This window comes from Salminus brasiliensis, chromosome 3, assembly GCF_030463535.1.
Source record: "Salminus brasiliensis chromosome 3, fSalBra1.hap2, whole genome shotgun sequence".
Classification (NCBI taxonomy): domain Eukaryota; kingdom Metazoa; phylum Chordata; class Actinopteri; order Characiformes; family Bryconidae; genus Salminus; species Salminus brasiliensis.
In genome coordinates this window covers 45,469,562-45,492,007 of record NC_132880.1, presented here as the reverse complement: position 1 = coordinate 45,492,007, position 22,446 = coordinate 45,469,562, and the positions used below count along the sequence as shown (strand labels likewise).

At 44.1% G+C, this 22,446-nt stretch overlaps 1 protein-coding gene across 1 annotated transcript in view; it reads right to left on the bottom strand.

The window, feature by feature from the left end:
- The window catches only part of gna12a (guanine nucleotide binding protein (G protein) alpha 12a), a 52,962-nt gene that overhangs the window by 27,632 nt on the left and 2,884 nt on the right, over nt 1-22,446 (bottom strand). The window contains exons 2-4 of the mRNA XM_072676368.1: nt 20,024-20,049; nt 10,665-10,671; nt 5,148-5,363 (exon numbers count right to left, since the gene is read on the bottom strand). Of these exons, the coding sequence (XP_072532469.1) occupies nt 5,148-5,363; nt 10,665-10,671; nt 20,024-20,049 (249 nt within the window). The remainder of the gene's footprint in view (nt 1-5,147; nt 5,364-10,664; nt 10,672-20,023; nt 20,050-22,446) is intronic.

Genomic DNA, 22,446 nt, shown 5'->3' with positions numbered 1-22,446 from the left:
ACAACCCTCTCCGCAAACAAACATCGGTTTGTCCCGTGCCCTCCCGTCAAAGCCAGGCTCAGCAGTTCTGCCAGCTCTGTCCCTCCACTGGAAGGCTTTGATATGCATATGGCCTAGGTCTAGGTCATTCCCGGGTCATCCATGCTGCATGCTCCCCGTGCCACGGTGACTGCGATGATTGCTTCGTGACTCTTCGAGCGTGAACCTGCGACAGCAGGCAGACACGACAAGAGATCGTCCACGATACAGTTAAACCGCTTTAAATGAGCACAGTGGTTGAAGCTCGCCTGGAGGTTCTGGGGAAGCGGCCCTATCGTATCTTGGTTTTCTCCTCATCGCCCTCTACTCTGCTCCGCTGCCCTAGTTTTGCAAACCTGAATAATTCAGGATGATCTAGAGGTGCTGTGGCAGGAGCGTGTGCGCCACTGCTACTTCTCCAGCGCCCAGACAGAGTAATTAAAGATTGAGAAGGTCCTGAACTCATCAAAGTCAAATCGCTGTGTGTGCACCGAGTTATGGAGTTATGGATCACATGAATTAATAATAAGGCTACTTACTGCAGGCTGCAGATTTAAATGTGCCTGGGCATGGTTTTAAGAGTTCAACAATTTACACTGTTGTTCAAAAGTTTGGAATAAAACTGAAAAATAAACTTGTCCTTTCAAATCAACAAACTTTTGAATGAGAGTGTAACATTCCTTCTGGATCAATAAAGTATTTATCTATCTATCTATCATATCATATAGTTGTTTAGCAATTTTTACAACTGTTGTCACAAAGCAGCTTTACAGAATCAGTCATTAGTAAAAGACAGAAAAAAGAAAAATTATAGCATAAAAAGACATGAAAATTCTAAGACCACCAGTGAGCAGCCAAAGACCACAGTGGCAGGGATAAAACTCCCTCACAGCTGGAGGAAGAAACCTTGAGAGGAACCAAGACTCACAAGGGAGACCCGACCCGTCCTCCTCTGATCAGAACTACGTATACATTATTGATAATGTCTTGCCTAATGGTTGCAGTGGTATCCCAAATGCTTGCTATGTGACTGCCTTGGGGTTGCTATGATGTTACTGAATAGTTGCTATGGTATCCCAGGTGAATGCTGTGGTGTTGCCAAGTGATTGCCTAATGGTTGCTGTGGTATCCAAAGTGATTGCTGTGAACCAAGACTCAGAAGGGGGACCTGACCCATCCTCCTCTGATCAGAACTACGTATAAATTATTGATAAAAGTTGCTATGGTATCCCAGGTGGTTGCTATTGTGTTGCTATGTGGTTGCTATAGTATCCCAGGTGAATGCTGTGGTGTTGCAGAGTGCTTGCCTAATGGTTGCAGTGGTATCCCAAGTGCTTGCTATGTGGCTGCCTTGGGGTTGCTATGATGTTACTGAATAGTTGCTATGGTATCCCAGGTGAATGTTGTGGTGTTGCAGAGTGCTTGCCTAATGGTTGCTGTGGTATCCCAAGTGATTGCTGTGAACCAAGACTCAGAAGGGGGACACGACCCATTCTCCTCTGATCAGAACTATTTATAAATGATTAAGTCACCAAACCACCTAAACTGATGAACTGCTCAGATGTGCAACATATTCATAATCATAATATAATAATCATGCTGTGTATAACTAAATATAGGCATGGCAGTGATGGTCAGAGTAATGAGAGTAATGATGGTTAATAGTGGTGATATTAATAGTGGCAGATAGTTAAGAGTCCATTTAGGTTTGAACATGGTCATTAGGCAGGTAATGTTCTCGATCTATCTGTCTGGGACCACGCCCACTAGAATTCGGAGACGTCTCTGAACAGGAAACCGGTAAAGAGCTGTCGTACATTTCACTGTACAAACAGATTCGGAATCTCAATCAGGAATTCAGAGCCCTCCTTTTACAGACGGCTGAAATTCAGCGACATGCTAAGTTCGCTTATACCTGCATGAATGAACCAGTCTACTACAGAAGCCTGAAAACAGTGGAAAGCTGTCCTGAGACCATTCACTTGACTCTGCTCTCAGATATGAGGCTTTATCCTCTGAACTGGTGTGATTGGAGCCTCAGTTAGCTGGACGTTCCCGGCTACACATCGATGTCCATGGACCCTTGGTTCTTTGGTCATTTGGTTGGATCGCTGTTGAGTCCAAGCGCATTTAACTTGAGCAGATAATCACTCGTTTCATTGCCGGTTTGGCGATTTTCCTAACAAACAGCTGTGTCTCAGAAGTTTTGCTTAAACGTAAAGGTGCTACAAAGACGTATTTCAGTGATGCCAAAGACGAACCGTCAAGAAGGATTTTAGTAATAGAGATGTGTGGGTGTGAAGAGCCTTTAAATTGGTGAAGAACTTCTTCTTGGTCAGGGTCGTGGTGGGTCTGAAGTACCCGAATCATTGGGCGCAAGGCAAAAATACTCCCTGGACAGGTCACCAGTCCATCACAGGGCAAGTGAAGGTTCACTACTACTTCACTCAACATAAGCTTCGTAGCACCTTCATTTTCCTGAGCGTAGTGAGATCTTCTGAGTGCACTTCATGGCGCTAGTGCTGAGCTCTTGCACTGGGGGCTCTGTGTATGAATCTGGGCTGTTGCATATCTCTAATCCTTCCTTTCAGTTTCGTAATAAATACAGCGGCAGGGTCAACACACTGCGGTTCCTAAGTCACAGAGTGTAGCTTTACATCTTTCATTTCTTCCTGTTTGAAGATACTTCATCACACGCCTACAGTCACGTACTCGTGATTAAAGAGAACACTCTTTCAAAAGACTCCCTCGATCAGACTAAACATGCAAGTGTGAGATAATCCTGTGTGCATTAGTCAGAGGGCAGGTCTGATCAAACCCAGTGCTGCGGGACAGGGCTGTAAGAGGGCTGTAAGAGGGCTGTAAGAGGGAGACGTGTGTTTCCTAAAGGCAACACAGAATGGCTACACAGCTAAAGTGGTCCGCACTGCTAGGCTGTTGCTATGTTGTTGCTTAGTTTTTGCCATGATGGTGCTAAATGGTTACTATGGTATCCCAAGTGATTGCTGTGGTGGTGCAAAGTGCTTGCTATGTGGTTTCCTTGTGGTTGCTATGATGTTGCTAAGTAGTTGCTATGGTATCCCATGTGATTGCTGTGGTGTTGCCGAGTGCTTGCCTAATGGTTGCAGTGATATCCCAAGTGCTTGCTATGTGGCTGCTTTGGGGTTGCTTTAATGTTGCTGAATAGTTGCTATGGTATCCCATGTGATTGCTGTGGTGTTGCTTTGGGGTTGGTATGGTGTGCTAAATGGTATCCCAGGTGAATGCTGTGGTGTTGCCAAGTGCTTGCTGTGTGGTTGCCTGGTGGTTGCTATGATGTTGCTAAGTAGTTGCTATGGTATCCCATGTGATTGCTGTGGTGTTGCTATGGTGTGCTAAATGGTATCCCAGGTGAATGCTGTGGTGTTGCCAAGTGATTGCCTAATGGTTGCTGTGGTATCCCAAGTAATTGCTGTGGTGGTGCAAAGTGCTTGCTTTGTGGTTGCCTGGTGGTTGCTATGGCATCCCATGTGATTGCTGTGGTGTTGCTTTGTGGTTTCTATGGTTTGTTAAATTGTTGTTTTGGTATCCCAGGTGGTTGCTATTGTGTTGGTATGTGGTTGCTATAGTATTGCAGGTGAATGATGTGGTGTTGTAATGATTGCTATTGTGTTGGTTTGTGGTTGCTATAGTATCCCAGGTAAATGCTGTGGTGTTGCTAAGTGCTTCCTAAGTGCTTGCCCAATGGTTGCTGTGATGTTGCTAAGTGCTTGCTACGTTTGGTGTCGCTTTATAGCTGTTATGATGTTGCTAAGTTGTTGCTAAGTGCTTGCAATGGTTGGTGTCACTTCATTTACATTTACATTTACATTTATGGCATTTAGCAGACGCTCTTATCCAGAGCGACTTACAAAGTGCTTTGCTATTTACCCAAGAAAACCTTCGCTAGTTAGAATAGGCTAATAATTCAAAAGATACCTCTAAGCTTAGACATTACTAAACAATACAATAAGGCGACCATAGAACTATTCGTCCAAGTACTCTCTGAAGAGGTGGGTCTTCAGTCTGCGTTTGAAGACAGCGAGTGACTCGGCCGTTCGGACATCCAGGGGCAGCTCGTTCCACCACTTTGGTGCCAGGACAGAAAAAAGCCTGGACGCTTGTCTTCCGCGGATTTTGAGGGATGGCGGGTCAAGCCGAGCCGTACTTGAAGCTCGAAGGGCTCTTGGTGCGGATCGGCTTTTGACCATTGCCATCAGATACGGAGGGGCTGGTCCGTTCTTGGCTTTGTAGGCCAGAGTCAGGGTTTTGAATCTGATGACCTGGTCAGCAGCTACAGGAAGCCAGTGGAGAGAGAACGCAGCAGTGGAGTGACATGGCTAAATTTTGGGACATTGAAGACGACCCGTGCCGCTGCATTCTGGATGAGTTGCAGGGGCCTGATGGTTGCTATGATGGCTATTCATGGTTGCTATGATGTTGCTAAGTGCTTGCTACAGTTGGCATTGCTTCGTGGTCGCTACTCTGTTGCTAAGCTGTTGCTAAGTGCTTGATACAGTTAGTGTTGTGATGACTGCTATGATGCTGCTTTTGCAATGGTATCGCAGGTGGTTGCTAATGTGTCTAATGTTTCTAGGTGGTTGCTAGGCTGTTGATATGGTATCCCAGATGATTGCTAATGTGTCTAAGGTGGTTGCTTAGGTGTCGCCAAGTGGTGGCACTGGCACTCCGTGTGGTTGTTTGGGATGTTACCGCTGTATCTGTATCATTGTCACCAATCTTTTGCACCCAATTCATTCCTATAGGGAAAATTATCCATACAAATCTGCTGCTATAGGGAAACAATATGTCAGATCTAAAAACTGGATACAGTACCATTAAAATATGGATTTTACTGTACAGTATATATCAGCATATGACCAATTCCATCACTTAGAAATAGCTCCGCCCCTTTACAATCATTTTTATGCATGCATTATAAAAATTTATTTATACAGCTGTTTACATTACCGAGGCACATCATTGCTTCCCAATGGTTATCAGGCTTCCTCTTCAACTCAACTGTTATTATTTTTATTAATATTAATTAATACGATTTCATATCACCTAATCCTACATCATGGCCTATCAAACAAAGCTCACCCACTCACCAGCTGGAACTCGCTCCTGCGCCCATACGCCTCCTGAATGCCCGAGTCGCCCCACAGCGCTTGCAGAGCTGGCACGTACAGCTGGAAGGTGCACGGCTCCACCGGTACTCCGGCCTTGTTTTCGAATGACATCACGAACATCCCATGCTTCTCATTCTCTGAGTTCTGCCAGGTAACCCCCAGCTTGTCCCGGGCATCCACCAACACCCGCATGCCCTGAAAGAGACAAAGAAGCGCATTACATGCATTAGTCATCGATTAGTCATGTCCGCTCACCCCAAGACACAAGACTTTTACACAGCAGGTTCTGGCCTCTGCCGTAAAAACTGGAGGGCTAATTAGCCTGTTTTCCCTGACTGTGCAAATGTGAAGCAACGTTGGAGGGCAGGGCTCAATTTCCAGAAACTTAAATGAAATCATTACATTTGACTTGGGAACTGGAGAGAAGGCAAAGTCTATTAAACGCTTCAGAGGTATGACACGTCCGGTCTATAGGGGAAAAGTCCCAGTCCATCAGTCTGAGCCTGCAGGGATTAGTCAACGTTGAAGCTGATGACCTCAACTATGGATGATGCATTAAAGGTAAAGGTGCACGTATTTGTCACTGTACTATGTACAGCAAAACGTGTCCTCCACATTTGACCCATCTGTGGTAGTGAACACACACACACACATACACACTAGTGAACTAGGGGCAGTGAGTACACACACACACAGAGCGGTGGACAGCCAACTCCAGTGCTCGGGGAGCAGAGCGGGTGAAGGGCCTTACTCAAGAGCCCAACAGTGGCAGCTTGCCAAGCCCGGGTATCGAACCCACAACCCTGTCATCAATAGCCTAGAGCTCCAACCACTGCCCCCATCCAATTAATCTGCTTTTGAGGTGTGTTCACATTAAAAAACCCTCCATAATGTTGGTAAAATATGCACTGTCACTCCAGCAGACTGCAACACACCCCAGGAAGTGTTTGGGGCGATATGCCTTCTGTTGTTTTGGTCCTCCATAAAAGTGGAAATTGCTGGTTTCACAGATGGAGCTTTTAATGAAGGCAGCTGCAACGTGAGAGGAACCAAAGAAGGCCTAATAGAGAGACCAACTGAACAACAGTCAATCAAATTGGGGGAAAAAATAGATGAAGTCCTAAATCAATCAAATAGGAAGTGGTGGCTCAGTGGTTAGAGTGCTGGGTTATTGATCACATGGTTATGGGTTTAATACCCTGGTCCACTAAGCTGCCACTGTTGGGCCTCTCTGCTCTAGGAGCACTGTAGCTGACCCTGGCTTTTTCAAGCTGGAATATGAGACCATATGGGCACCTTACATTACTAGGGTTGGGCTGTACCCACTTTTTTCATACCAGTATATCTCCAAATAAAACTCTTAAAACATAAAACTTTCATATGGCTTCGATACAATCTCATCCTGGCTTGTATAAAACTGGAAAAATGACCAAATACAACATTCAGATTGCTTACAGGGTGACGAAGTGAACACAGCATAGTGTAAATCAATCATTAAATAAAAGTTAAACCATCAATCTGACGTCATTACAAATGCCAAACTGCTCTGAATCAGAAGAGAAAAGCTGGTTAGCATTAGCTTAACTGACTGACAGGGTGGTGGTGAGTATGTTAGTAGAGTGTGTTGGGCTGGTGGTACGAGTGGATCAGCCACAGCAGTGCTGCTGGAGTGTTTAAACACTGAGTCTGTCCACTCACTGTCCACCCTATTAGACCCTCCCACCAAAATGATCCACCTGTAGATGTAAAGCCTGAGACAGAAGCTCTGATCTGTTGCTGCACAGTTTGTTGGTGTTGGTCATTCTCTAGTCCTTCAACAGTGCTCACAGGACAGGGCTGCTGCCCCACAGGACACTGCTGGCTGGATAGTTCTGGTTGGTGGACTGTTCTCAGTTCAGCAGTGATGCTGAGGGGTTTAAACACTCCAGCAGCACTGCTGTGTCTGATCCACACTACCATCATGTCAGTGAGGGTCACCATCCAAATAATATGTACTCTGTGGTGGTCAGTCCTGTGGGGTCCTGGCTATTGAAGAACAGGGTAAAAGGAGGCTAACAAAGTATGGAGAGAGAGACATATGGATACAGTCTGGAATTACAGAACTACACAGTGGAGCTGATAACATTGGACAATGCATGCAGAAACAAGGAGGTGGTTTTAATGTTATGGCTGATGTCCTTTTTTTAATACTTGTTTCTCCATGGGACCAAAAGTGGTTCTTCTGTGGCCTCGTTCAAACCAGTTAAAGCACCTTCATTTTTAAGACTGTTCTGACAAACCAGGCCTTCCTGTCTGTATAGCAAAGCGGCCCTGAAAAAGCCCTGTCCTGAGCCAAAAAGAAGAGCCTCCTGAGGACTCTCTGGAGGAAAGTGAATTCACTAAAGCTAAAAAGTCATAGATGAGCTCCCTTGACCCCTTCCAAACACAACACGGCACACAAGCAGCACTGAATAGTCTCTCTATTGAAAAACAAGAGTGTTGGAGTCTGCAACTCCAGAAACACCAGGAGACCTCTTCCAAACGTAACATTAGGCCATCGACTGCTCTTAATTAAAGATGAAGCACCTTCCGTAAAGGTTCATAAACCTCTTGCTTGCAGCAAAACTGACACTCTACCTTATGTGCTGGACTAGAACAACATCCTGGTATTGAAAGTCTCCCAAGGATTTCTCGATTTCTTTTTATTTCCCGCTTATTTCCTTTATTGGCTGCATTTTTGTGCAACAGCACTGCTCAGATGTGCTCTGCATGGCCATGTGTGATAATAATTAGAGCTTAGAGCACTAAGTCACTTAGAGCTTGTGTCTCAGAACAGGAGCAATGCTTGTAGTGATCACCAGTGGTAGCAAAGAGATCTTCTCTATTGGGCTGAAAATAGAGCTGGGCAATATGACGATATTTGTTCGTATCGTGATACACTTTGTTATCGTGATATACAATATGCTCTTCTATGCATAAACACTGATCAGCTTTTAGGTTTCATCACTGCTGGACATTTTTCAGTCCAGCAGTGGTGCTGAGGGGTTTAAACACTCCAGCAGCACTGCTGTGTCTGATCCATGCTCCCATTCCCATTCTCCCATGTCAGTGAGGGTCACCACCCAAATAGTACCTGCTCTGTGGTGGTCAGTCCTGTGGGGTCCTGGCTATTGAAGAACAGAGTAAAAGGAGGCTAACAAAGTATGGAGAGAGAGACATATGGAGGATACTGTAAGTGCTTAATAAACACTGATCAGCTGCAGGTTTCATTACAGACAGTGTAATTAGACTGGTTTAATTAGATGAAGAGCAGCAGGTGTTGAATATAAATCACTGTATTCGGTACAGGAGAGGATCTAAATAGTAGTTTAGTAGAATCTGTCAGTAGAATCTGTCACTACTGATGTTTGTAGTCTGTGATTACATGTATTGTGATAAATATTGTGTATCACGAAAAAATTCTTTACATTTCGTGATATGGTATTTTTGCCATATCGCCCAGCCCTAGCTAAATAATGGAGACTCCAAACTTCAAAATCATATTTGTCACATTGTTTGTAGGTATAAGAAGAAATGTCTTAGACCTAAAAAGTGCTGCAAGTAAATTTCACCATAACAAAGTATTATGACATTTTGCAATAATGTAGCAATGTGTAGCAAAATGAATTTTTCTCTGTTTTCAATCCCAATTTTGCACGGCTAATTAACCCACCCCTTCATAGCTCCCCCTACCACTAGCAATGCTCCCGACACGAAAAGGGCAAGAATTTAAGCCATGTCTCCGCCGATACATGCAAAGCCAGCAACCGCCTCTTTTCCACGGCATTGGCAGGCAGCCGACACGCTTGCTAACAGATGCCTGGGCTGGCCGACATCGCTTTAGGAGTGATGAGGGGAGAGAGCACCATCTACCCACCCGGAGAAGGGCACGGCCAATTGTGCTTGGGACCCCTGGGCCATAGTGGTAGTGCATTAGACCGCTGAGCCACTGTATTGATTTATAATTAGGTTAAGATTGGTGGCTGATTATGATTGGATAAAAAGTCAACTTTTCTTTTACTCAGATTTTATGCATATGATGGTGTGTTTTTATACTATGACATATTTCCTAAAATTTGATCAAATTTGAAAATGATCAGCATCACAATATATTGCTATGAATTCAATAACCGTACAGTAACCCATGTATTGCATCACCAGGTTCTTGCCAATACACAGCTTAGCATTTATAATAACTTAATAATGCAGCTGCATGTAAAACAGCATAGCAAAGAATAGGAGAACAGTCAAACCCTCTAAGGGTTAAACAACAGCCCGTTTGACAGGATGTGATGTCTACATCAAGTATTTTATTTTATACACAAATCAACTCTTAACAATAATAGTGCTTCATCCCAAAAGTATCATTCCAGAGATCACAGTTTTCCACTGCTCCACAGCTCAATGACAGGGGGCTTTATGGCCCTCTAGACCACACCTTGCATTAGGCAGCATGGGGCCAATAGGTTCATGTTTATCTGCTCCAGAGGGTCCTATTCTATTGGCAGTACTTCCTTACAGGGGCTAGACAAACTGTGTGTGAGTGCATTTGCACATATGTGTCAGCAATGGGTGCAACTTAACACAAACATTTGGACACATAGTGTAAAGTGGTTTAAAACGGTTCTTTGAATATGACCCTTTGAAGAACCCTTAAAATGGTAAAGAACTTTTACATCGAAGAATGGTTCTTTAGGCCATGTTTGCAAGGTTCTCTGTTGCACACATGGTTCTTTCTGGAACCAAAGATGGTTCCTCTATGGCATTGCTCCTTTATCTGGAAGCGTGTGAGGGATCTATCTATGTAATAGCATGAGGTGGAAGCACTGTAAAACACATAAACCAGGAGAAGCCTACAGGAAATGAATGTGGTGCCGGGCCCGTCAGTCTGGCTGTGTTTCCGAGACCCCCAGTGTTTTGGTCACTCAGTAGTTTACCACTAAAGTAAACAGTTGTTCATGCCTGAGGCCCGACCGCTGACACTGTTAAATACTCTAAACGAGGAGCTCGGACACAGTACTGTCAACTGCAAGTTATAGCATCTGTCTCCAGACGAAACACTCATACTCTCTCTCCCTTGCTTTCTCTGTGGCTTTATTTGGTCAGCCATGAGACCCCTCCCCCCATACCCAAACCCCAACCCCTCTCATCAATCTTTGAACTCTCACCCACTTCCGTCAAGTGGTATCTGAGAAAGGATGCGTCTCCTGTCCTCATGGGCCACTTCCAACAACTCAGCCAGAGCGAGAGGAGACAGCGAGAGAGGGAAAACGAGGGAGAGAGAAGGCTGTATTATCACAGCGCAGAGGTCAGTTTCAGGGCTTCCAATCTCTCCCCGAGTCATGGCATGCTGCCAAAAATAGCTCCAAAAACCACCAAAACCCTCACCTCACCACAAGTGGAGCTCCTAGTGTTTCTGAGAACCCTCAGCAAAACAAGCCTTCGCCGCTTGTTTTGAATGGCATCCTTCGAGTTGACTTTTAGGCTGTTGTTTTTGACAAACCCCACTAAAATGCTAACAGCTACATCTTTCCATTTCGCAGCAACGGCAAAAGGCCACACCAGACAGTCGACAGTCCACGACCCACTGTATCAAAGAGGCTTTGTTGGTTGGGAATTCCCCATCTGCTAAAGGACAGCAGACGGCGAAAGACCTGCGCCATGTCTAATGCCTGCTGACGCAACCCCTCTCCAAGACAAGAATATCTCGAACGAGCCAGAGCTGAAGCCGAGGAGGCGACAAACGCTCGTCTGATAAGAATTAGGCAGAGCATGCATGTCGGTAGCTGCAATTTGGACGACAGGGCGAATCCGCAGAGTAAGCAGATAAGCGTCGAGGCCCGGCAGCTGCTCTGAGCCTCCCCACCACTGAGCGACCACAGCTTAAATCAGTGACTCCTCACCCATGAATAAGCCGCCTACGTGGACAGTTCCTCAGGCCCCAGGGCCGAGGAACTCTCAGATTTATCACGCAGGAAGATGGGCTTGAAATACTTTGCTCCCAGTGGTCACCCATGAACCACTTCCTGCACCCTCCCCCGCTAGCCTGTTGCAATCTCAGGCAGAAAGAAAGTGCTCTCTGGGGTAGCTGGGATGGGACGCTTGTTATGGTGTGTTTTCATGGTCACCCACTCAAGAAGTCCCAGCCATTATCAGTTCCACAATGGCATCTGGACTTAGTACCAGTTCTTCAGAGCTCAGAGACAAACCCTGACTCTGCGGAACAAGGTAGACAAAGCAAGAAGGCCGCACAAGCCCACCCTGTCAAACCGCTCGGTGGCTTTTGAGTAGCTATGACTGGCTTGTATATGCAACGCAGTTCAGTTCCCAGAATTGGAACTAATGGTTTAATTCCAGCACCATGGCCCTGTTTCTTCAGGCAAGTGTTGCCTCGAAATTGAGGTTACACACTCACCCACCTCTGAGGATTTCAAAAGCGAGACATTCCAAGCCCCAGCTGAATGCCATAAATATTTTCTCAGGCTTGTAGTAAACAGAGGAAGCGCAGCTCTGCCCGTCATCCACCCATTGCACAGGAGAGCGCGGAGATGAAGGCGAGCTTTGTGATGCGAACGCAGATTATCTCGGAGGCAGACGGAACAGAGAGAAGTGTGAGGGGCCAAACTGAGGTTAGATCTAATCACCAAACAGATATAGAAGATAGAAGTCGGTGTCGGGTCACTCTTCAGAAGGTTCCAATAAAGGCGCTTCCTACAGCACCGCAGAAGGGGCTCAGGCAGATAGGTGGTGCCTGATAGGGCCGCGTTTCCAAGATGTGACCCCATGGGCCAAAAAAGCTAATGAAGCTCATTAAAAAGCTCACATTCCTAGATAATGTGATATACCATTGTTTACAACAGTGGACAGCGTGTTTTTGGATGGCAGGGTCATCTCTACTATCTCAAATGAAATCCCAGGTTGATCTGGAAAAAGAGAGAGAGACAGAAATAGAGAGAGGGGGAGAACCTCTGTAATGTAGCCGAACCAAAGATAAGGCTATCTACAAATATACCCATAAGCTGGTCAGCAAGCGGGCCTTACTCACACGGTAATTACCCTGCAGGTCTGATTGTTCTACTGTTTTTCCTTTATCACACTGTCAAGAACTGAGATGCCGGGTGAGAACTTTTTTTTTTACACCAGTTTTATTATTTTACACTCACAATCCTGGTACACAAGCTGAAACTGGAACAATGGAAAGGGAAACTCCATTTAGACATAAATACACGCATGACAAGGCTTGGGAATCACTAGAAGCCCCACTATCAAATATTATCAAGGTGCTTGAATGCTACAACAATTCACAATAAATTGAGCTGATACTTGGGCCTTTTTGTACCATTAGGGTTTTTCATTGAGCATACACCGAACTGGGACCTTCTGTAGCACCTATCTAGTCCTATCTGGACACACCTGGTTGAATGAGTGCTGATCATCGTTGTAAAAATATTTGATCCAAATCAGACCCAATTTACAGGATTCCCGTTAAAAAGTCGCTGTGCCCCACTAAAATCACCGGGATAGTTATCCTGGATTGCTGAGCAGAACTACAAGACGCAGAAAAATGGAAACTAGTAAATTTTTTAATGAAAAGTCAGCCATGCAACAGACAATTGCATCCAGAGCGACTTACAAGGTTAGTCGTATTACAGAGTTGGGTCAGTGTAGTGTTATTGGTGTAGCACAGCACCCACAGCCACCCAGACCGGGAATCAAACCCCAGTCTTCCACATGGTGTGGAAGCTCACTGGCAGGTAGTGGTGTTATCTGTTGCACCACACCAACCATAGCTAGCTCATAGCTCATAGCTAGCTAGCTATAGTATATTTTGTTCAATAAATGCATCATCATTATCATCATTATGAAATGTATCATCTTCATGCCTGACTTTTTTTATGGCTCTGATATCCTCATGCATCCCTAGTGTTCATATGTGGCATTTTGGTGCATATTATCACACTGTCATCAGGAATGGCTCTCAGTGGGGGTAGGTGTAAGGTGATAAAACACAGGCTGCGAGGGGACGGTGAGACTGTTAAACTGCTGCATTTGGAGCATCCTGTGTGTGTGCGTGCACTGTGGAGAGACATTTCCTCCTGCTCTGGAGCTGAAAGCTCTGGCACTGATAGCCCACTGAGACCATCAGCATGGAGCCATCCCAAACCGACCTTGACTAGGGCACTGGTAAACAAGGCCACGGACCCCCTCCTTTCATCAAAGCTCAGAAACGTACAGCTTACTGCCGCTTCTTAGCAGTAAAAACGAGGTCCTTCTCTGTTCCAGGCCATTAATCACATAGTGAGTGTTTACCTTAGCACGGAAGACCTTGTTTAGCTCAATTTTGTACACTGTGCCAGATAATATTGTCTGTCTCTTTCTCACAAACAAGGTCCTTCAGAAGCATTTTCTGAACAGCTATAAGCTGTTTACACACTGAGGTGTTGGCATGGTGCAGAAATAGACAAGAGCACTGGCAGACTAGAACATGCAAGGTTTTATTTAGAGGCATTTGGCCATGTTGGGAAGTGCGGGAACCATGTAGTTAGTGCCAAGATAGAAGGTCATAAACGCAGGCCTAATAATGGACGTACATATATACTGTATTTACACAGACTGAGCAATTTATCGCTGTTAACCTTTTCACAAGTACGAAGAGGGTGCTGATTAGTCTTCCCATAATATAGGCTACAGCATTAATAGCCTAAAATGCTGACTGAACATGGTGACAGCTGCAGCCTGTGTTAACTGATCCAGTTTGGATCTGAAGAGAAATAACAGCATTAACAGCAGGCTGAAAATGGGCTGATAATGATACACAGCACTGTGTTTACATACTGTAATAGATTTGCGCTCTGATTGCAGACCACACCACAAGGCATGTTGTAAAAGTACTCTTCCGCATTCTCTGTGCAAGGCCACTTTCTCACCAGAGAGGTCTGCAAATCCTCAAATCCCTAAACCTTACAGACCATCGCTTTCAGTCTATTCGTTTATTTAAGCAAAACATGTACAATAAAGTTATGTGTAGCCTGCATTTCCATTCAAGATAAACATAAACCACTTGCATCTCACACTGTGTGCCGATCTGGTGTGAAATAACAAGCACTGGATCATGGATGCATGAAATTGGGGTAAACTGAGATGTCGGTGCTGTCGTCCCGCCACTTGCACAGGATCGCTAGACGGTGGAGCGGATGGATGCCAGGGTTTCAGGGCGCTCCCATGTCTGTGTTACCTTCTGGCTTCCTCTTTTAATTAGGCTGTTATGGTCAGATCTACCGGAGGCGTCAGCCACACTCTGATAATGTTCACATTCTCTGTTCTCTATAAATCCAATCAGAACCAATTCTGTCCATTTACCATCTCCAAGCTAATATCTGCCCCCTTGTCTGGCCTGACTGCGATGGAAGACCTGAAAGCTGGGCTCCCCTGCTACCCACGTCAAACCAGCTGCCCAAGTTTACATGAACTACTTGCTACTACTATTGTTTTTGACCTTCATTACTTTCATTATTTCTACCGTTCTCTTTATTGATTATATTAATTATATTATATTATGATTAGTTTAGCACACCTGAACAGAAGAACAGCCTTATGTGGTGGTACAGTGATTTTATCAATCAATAATCTATAAGTAGTCTGACCAGAGGAGAACAAAACCCCCCTTGTCAGTCTTGGTATCCTACCAAGGTTTCTTCCTCCAGCTTTGCAGGTGTTCTTCCTTGCCAGTGCCCCCTTTGGCTTACTCCCCGGGGGTCTTTATGCTATATGTTTTGTTGATCTTCTGTCCGATTATTGGATTCCTGTATATCTGCTTCGTGAAAACGGCAGTAAAAATGGGCTAAAGAGTAAAGTAAACACATGCAGAGAAAAGAGTCTATACGGCTGGGGTTGAGTACACTCACACGGAAACAGACATCTTCCTTTACCTCTGACCCCCATTCCACCCCAAACCACTTTACTGTGCTATCACTGCTCACCTATCATGAAGGGGCCACGCTGAAAATAAACCGGTGTGACCTCGGCACTTCCTTTGTCTGCTTCAGGCTGAGGAGCAAACAGCACCTCTCCCAGGATCACGTCCACAAAGAGAGCTCAGTTCCAGCACACCGCCCCCCCGATTCCTCCACAGAGGGCTGGCAGAGGGAACCTGATCACAATCAGATCAGCCTCGGCGCAACAAAGTGAAGCGTTCAGCTCCGCTTGACATGGAGGCCTCAGTACAGTCCCACTCTGCTGAGGGGTCTGTTTCAGACCGTCTGTCTTAGCCAGCGTAATGCCAACAAGCGTAGCATGATGCTCTGGCACTGCAGGCATCTGTAGTGGGCTCTGTGTAGTGTGATCTGCTGTTTGATGGTGTGGCTTATGTGGAGAGCAGCAACATAATAATTAATGAAAAATTAATATTTCATAAAAGAAATAATAAAAGTGCAATAATGGGGACTTGATATGGTTTGAATAATGCCCACAAGTGCTCGTTCATTATTAGAAACATTAGCATTTGTGGACGCAAAGCGAGCAGGAAGAGGGAAAACTGAAGGCTGAGTGAACATCATGAGAAAATAACTTTTTCCCCTCTCTTCCATATAAAGTAAAAGCCTTCCGCACTGCCAAACCTCTGATTTGGCAGGACTGTTCTCTGACCAAAATGTGGGTGAAATAACAAAACTAAGGCTGGTTTCCCACTGAGAGGACCAGTAGCCTGGTCTACCAGAGCAGAGGCCGAAAGCTTATGAGAAGATATCTGAAATATGACAGCAGATGTATAAGACGTTAATCACTGTTGTCGTTTAAAGCGCCGCACTACAGACGACCCTCACGACAACCATTCAGAACAGCAGTAAAACTGTATGAACAGCAATATGACTGTATATCAGACACAGAAATCCGTCAGAAGGAACTTTAAGTAGAACTATAAGGCAAATGAATTAAGCATTTCTTCAATAAAACAGCTCCTCACTATTAATGTGTATTACTGTGAACACTGAAAATGTGGATTCATCTGAAAGAGCAAATCTTAAAAAATAAATGTAAACAAATGACCCAGAACCTAATCCAAAACAGTATTCCATTTTTATGCTATAATGCAGACAGATATACCTTGTGTTGTTATATAAAAGGTCTTCCCTTCAATAAATTAGTCAATCTTCATATCAGTATCACAATTAAAATAATCCCAAATTTGAAATTAAAGTTTAACTTTAACTTTGGGCTCAATATTAATATATGTTTTCAAATTCAATAATTCAATTTATTGTTAACTAGGGTCTGTTTAACTGTTAGAGCCACAAAATGCCACACACATTTTCTTAAATTTGCATCTCTATGTGTATGGCATACGTTTTATTTATTATCCAGGCATTTCATCAATCAAAGCTGCATTAGCTGAATTTACAGACTATGACTGGCATAGTCCCAACAGCAGTGTGAAAAACTAATGAAGAGCCTGTCGAGACATGAGAGCTGTGATTGGCAGTCGAGGTTATTTCAAAATAGTGATTTCTGAATGCTCTCAGAGTTTAGATATTACTACAAATTAGATAGATATTAAACAACTGTGTTGTTTACATCTGAAAAATAACATCTTTGCATTATTATTATTATTATTATTATTATTATTATTATTATAATCATTGATTGCATTATTTCAGCAGTTGTTTTTGAGCAGTTGTCATTTCTACAAATAAATAAATGCTCTAAACAGCAAATATGTTTATTTGGAATTTTGTGGAAATGTTGTCCATGGTTTATGAAATACATGTAAATGTATTTCACTAAATACATTGCCTATAAATAGTAAAACCAGAGAAACTGATAATGTAGAGTGGCCTTAGATGCCTTAGATGCTTAGAGAGTGTAAACACATGTGGCTAAAATCTTAGCAGGATACAATCCAGATACAAGTCGCATGAAGTGACCAGGTGTAAACAGGGTCTGTATAAAGTTATTAAGTTTGGCATTTCAGTAAAAGAGCAAATCAGCTTGTTAGTTATGGTAGCATATCAGTATGAAAATTAAAATAATCAAAAACTTACATTTAATAACTGTATTTACAATGTATAAATTAAAAATATATAGAATTTGAATTCTAATTATTAATTCATTATATATATTCATTAAATATGACACAGTTTCTTGTTCTCTCTGTGTTTAGGGCATATTTTCAGGTTATGACCTGCCCTTTTAATTCCAGTCCAGGAGTTTTACCACTAAAGAAACGTGTAGATTTATTATTACAGGCGTCCCCCTGATAAAGGAATCCAATCCCTGTAGAGCTTATGAGTTCTGAGTGGCACATAGGTCACACCCTAATGCCTCCCCACCTCCCCGCTACGTCCCACTCCCTTAGTCGTCAGTATTTAGCACAGAGTTCGATATTCACTAAGTACCTGCCTATGTACTGCGACTGTGTTTATTGATTCTCTGTGGTATGTTAAAGTCTGGGGCATCACACGGGCCCGTTTTCCAACGTGAGCAAAAACCGACACTAAGAAACAACGTGACAACGTGCTTTCTCACTCCCAGGTGTGAAAAAAGCAAAGATTTGTATCTGCGGAGACAATCGCTCAGAACACAGACATGGCAGAGAACATGAAATGGATGTCGGATCATCACTCTCCTCTGAATCACACGCTCTCTCCGTCACCATGACAGGGAAGAGGGAACATCTGCTGCACTATCAGCAACCACCGCTGAGACACCAGGAGCCTCGTACAAAAACACACAAACACTCATCCGAGTGACAAGGGAACAGCAGCTGCAGGAGGGAGTGGGAAGAGGAGGGAAGAGAAGCAGGAGGGGGAAAGGAAGGGGGAATCCGAGGAGCTTTAATATATAAAGCTAGTATTTCTGTTGGTTACAGACGCAGATTGTCTCGGCTACCGCTGCCTGCTTATGACTTCAAGATAAACAAACCAGCACAGATATTACAGTTTAAGCCCTGTCTCGTCATTTTCACAGATGTCCCGATGAGGTTATTTTGCCCCTCTGATCAAATCCAAGTCTCTTAATGCTGAGTATAAATAATCCAGCCCCTCCGTTTAGATCAGACGAGCTGCTGATTAATCCGATCAGTAAATCCCTTTATTTTCAGTATCAGATTCTACAATCAGACTTTCTGGACTGTCTGATTTAGTTTAGTCAAGTTTTATAGTGTTTAATATCTTCTAATCCAGTCTGACTCTCCTCCCTGACCAATCAGCTCCCAGCTTCTCTAAAACACTGCAGTCTAATCACTTCCTGTGTGTGTGTGTAGTGTACTGGTACACACTCTGGACTGATATCTGTGGTTGTTGTTGGTCTACTGGTGTGTAATAGCTGGTTTATAGTGGGTGAATTTGCTGTGTGTGTGTGGGGTTTCTATAGTGTTTGTGTGTGTGTTAGCATTAGCGTTAGCCTCCACTAGGTTTATCGGATTCATCCCTTTCCGAATCATATCCGATACGATTGTCTGCCGATATTGAAACCCTTCAATAGCAAAGTGCCATCCCTAGTAATATCGATACCGATATCCCATCATTATATCACCCACCCCTAGTGAAGCCCACTGTTGAAACCTTGGGCAGTCTTGAGCCAAACAGAGGGGCTACACAGTCAACATCACCTAATGGTCAATAGTCAATATGAGGGAGCCCTAATCCACACAGTGTGTATTGGGAACGGTGGCCGTCTGCAGTGAGCTTGTGACACCCATGACTTCCTTGACCCATGACCCCATGATTGGGGTTTCTATAGTGTTTGTGTGTGTGTTAGCATTAGCGTTAGCCTCCACTCGGTTCTTCAGTGCTGGTTTAAAAAATAAAGAAAGGTGTGCGATAGTTTTATTTTTAAGGTTTAATGGTTTCACTATTTCAACAACCCTTGGTTGCAATCTTCCGTTAATTTATCTTTTCCGTCCACGTCCAAGGAGGTTAGCTACAGTGCCAGGAACATGAAGACCCTATTTACACCTGCTCATTTCATATGATTAGATTATGGGTTCTGGATTGGATCCTGGTCAGATTTGAAGGTTTGTAGAAACACAGATCACATGATTAAAATCTAATTATTTCTTACAGTTAATAACAAAAAGCCAATAATTATGTCCAGTCCATTTCTGGAGTTCTGGGAAGGCTTGGGAATGGGAATACCAAAGCATTTACAATTGCAGCTCATTTCTAGGGGAAGTAGTGCATTTTCTGAAAGCAGTGCAATAGTGCCAATAGCTTTGACCACGACCATACGTGGTTTCCAACATGGGGAAATGTCAATCAATGTAATAAAAGCCATATCTCTATCATTCCTCTTATCCTTCTCCTCTATTTCCATCTCGACCTCCTCCTCTTCACATACACACACTCCAACACACACACTCTTCTTTCTCCCCCATTCCCGTTAATTAGAGCCAGTGAGTCAGCCTCTGTTGTTAAACACAAAAGCTTCTAAAGCAGAACCCGCTCTCAGGGAAATGACCCGGCAACAATACCGTGGCTTACGCTGTCAGTCAGCCCGTGGGAGAGGCAGACAACTAAAACAAGCATTGCTGTGACTAACGTGGCGCACTTGAGCACGGAGATTAGGCTGATAAATGGGTGGAAACGTGCATCCATCACACGGCTGACTGCATCTACCTGACCCATCATCCTCTAATCAGCTCCTTTCAGTCAAGTCAGGCGGCAGACAAGAGGGAGCGCGAGGGAGACATTGCACTCCCGTGTCCTTGGAATTACTTATTGATTGTTGGACTGTAGAGGAGCCTACGAGGCCTTTTTCGTACATTTACAGACGATATAGCGTATACATATACACAACATACAGCCTAATAAAGTTTAACAGATGGCCGTATAAGACTCTCCAACATGCCGTGATAAACAGTGCTGTGATATACTGGTGCATCTCGTAGCTCCATTTCTAGTTGTTTTTTTTTTTCAATATGTTAGGGATGAGTTGGGGTCAAGGTACAGGGATGAATATCAACATCCTGACCTCACTAATGCTCTTGTTGCTGAATGCAATCAAATTCTCACAGCAATGCCTGCTCCAAAATATAGTAAAAAGCCTTCTTCCCTGGAAAGCAGAGACAGTTACTCCACCATAAGCAGAATAGGCTATAAAGCAATGAACGAGCTGCTGTCCCAATACTTTTGTCCATATAATATAATGTAAATCTGGCCAGAATTATGATGATTAAAGGACCAATAGAAATGTTAAAAAACCAACAGAAATGCTAGATTTTTTTTCCTTCTCCAGTACAGTTACCATTTGTAGTTTGTAGTTGGTTGGTGTGGCGCAACAGATAACACCACTACCTGCCACTGAGCTATCACACCTTGGGGAAACTGGGGTTCGATTCCTGGTCTGGGTGACTGTGCTGTGCTACACCAATAAGAGTCCTTGGGCAAGACACCTAACACTACATTGGCCCAATTCTGTAATACGAGTAACCTTGTAAGTAAGTGTAACTTTTCGGAGATACAAGGTTTTTGATTGACAGTGATGACATGCAGAGTCACATATGAGCTTAGTATATGACTGGTACAATCTAGCGGGGGGGGGGGCATTATGGTACAATATTGTGATCAGTGGTGGACAACAAGCTCGAGCACACCTGATTCAACTCACCTGTAAATTGCCAGGATGAGTAAATCGTCCCCCCCCCTTGCCCACCCACCCCTCGCAATCAAATCCTTACAGCAATGCTCCTCCAAAATCTAGTAGAAAGGCTTCTTCCCTGGACAGTCGAGACAGTCACTCCAACAAAAGCAGGAGAATCTCTTTGTCTCCCTTGATTTCAGAAGAAACAGTGAATGAGAGGGTGTCCAAATACTTTTGTCCAGATAGTGTCACTTATGTATGTATGTTGTAAGTGTGTAAAAGTGGGCTATCATGCTCAAACTACTATCACACTAACACTGTATCACGCCCTGTGAGTGTGTGCTCTTATTGGCTAGCTTAGTTATACGATTGGATCGGATTCATCCCTTTCCGAATCATATCCGATACGACTGTCTGCCGATATTGAAACCCTTCAATACCAAAGTGCCATCCCTAGTAATAACCGATATCCCATCATTATATCACCCACTCCTAGTGTAGCCCACTGTTGAAACCTTGGGCAGTCTTGAGCCAAACAGAGGGGCTACACAGTCAATATCACCTAATGGTCAATAGTCAATATGAGGGAACCCTAATCCACACACAGTGTGTACTGGGAACAGTGGCCGTCTGCAGTGAGCTTGTGACACTGATGACTTCCTCTGGAAGCGGTCAATGAGGGAACAGTCCACTAAGGGATTCTCATCTGGACCTTGAATCCAAATTCAGCACTGGACTGTAGAGTGGTGGTTAATGGAACAGGTTGGGCACTTTGTGATGTGACACAGGAGACAGGTGTGACCACCAGGGATCGGAATAGCACTGATATATGAGAGAGGGGGGCAGGGGGTGTGGGGGGGAGTATCCATGTAGAAAGGTGTGATATTACTTTGGAATACTTGGGAATTATGATGAAGTAAAAAAGGAAGAAAGAAAATAATGGAAAGGCTAGTGGACAAAAGTATTGGGACACCTGCTCATTCATAGTCTCTTCTAAGATCAAGGGTACTGAAAAAAAGGGTACCTGCTTTTGTTGGAGTGACTGTCTCTACTGGCTTTCTACTAGATTTTGGAGGATCATTGCTGTGAGGATTTGATTGACTGCATTTAGCAACAAAAGCGTTAGTGAGGTCAGGATGTTGAATGATCACCTCCCCACCTCATCCCAATAGTATTGGCTGGAGCACCGTTCATCATTCCAGAGAACTCAGCTCCACTGCTCCACAGCTCAATACTGGGGGGCTTTATACCCCTCTAGCCCACACCTGGCATTAGGCAGCATGGTGCCAGTGGGTTAATCTGATTGATCTGCTCCAGAGAGTCCTATTCTATTGGCAGTACTGCTCTACACAGAGTAGGCAAGCTGTGTGTGTGCATTTGCACATCTGTGTCAGCAATGGGTGCAACTTAAAGTAGCTGAATGCATTCATTAGAAGGGGTGTCCACAAACATTTGGACACGTAGTTAGTAAAAATGGTGTTGATGTTGGACGTGAACACCCTGACTCACAACTAACAATGCTAGAACTTGTTGTGTGGACGTTACCACTGTGACGTTCAGCAGATGTTGGTATTGTTGGCATGTGACGTCTGGAAGACGCTGGATTTACTTTACTTTAAAAATAACAAAAAACATCACTATTCTACGTCCAACTGATGTTTGCGTCAGACGCTGTCTCAGAATAACA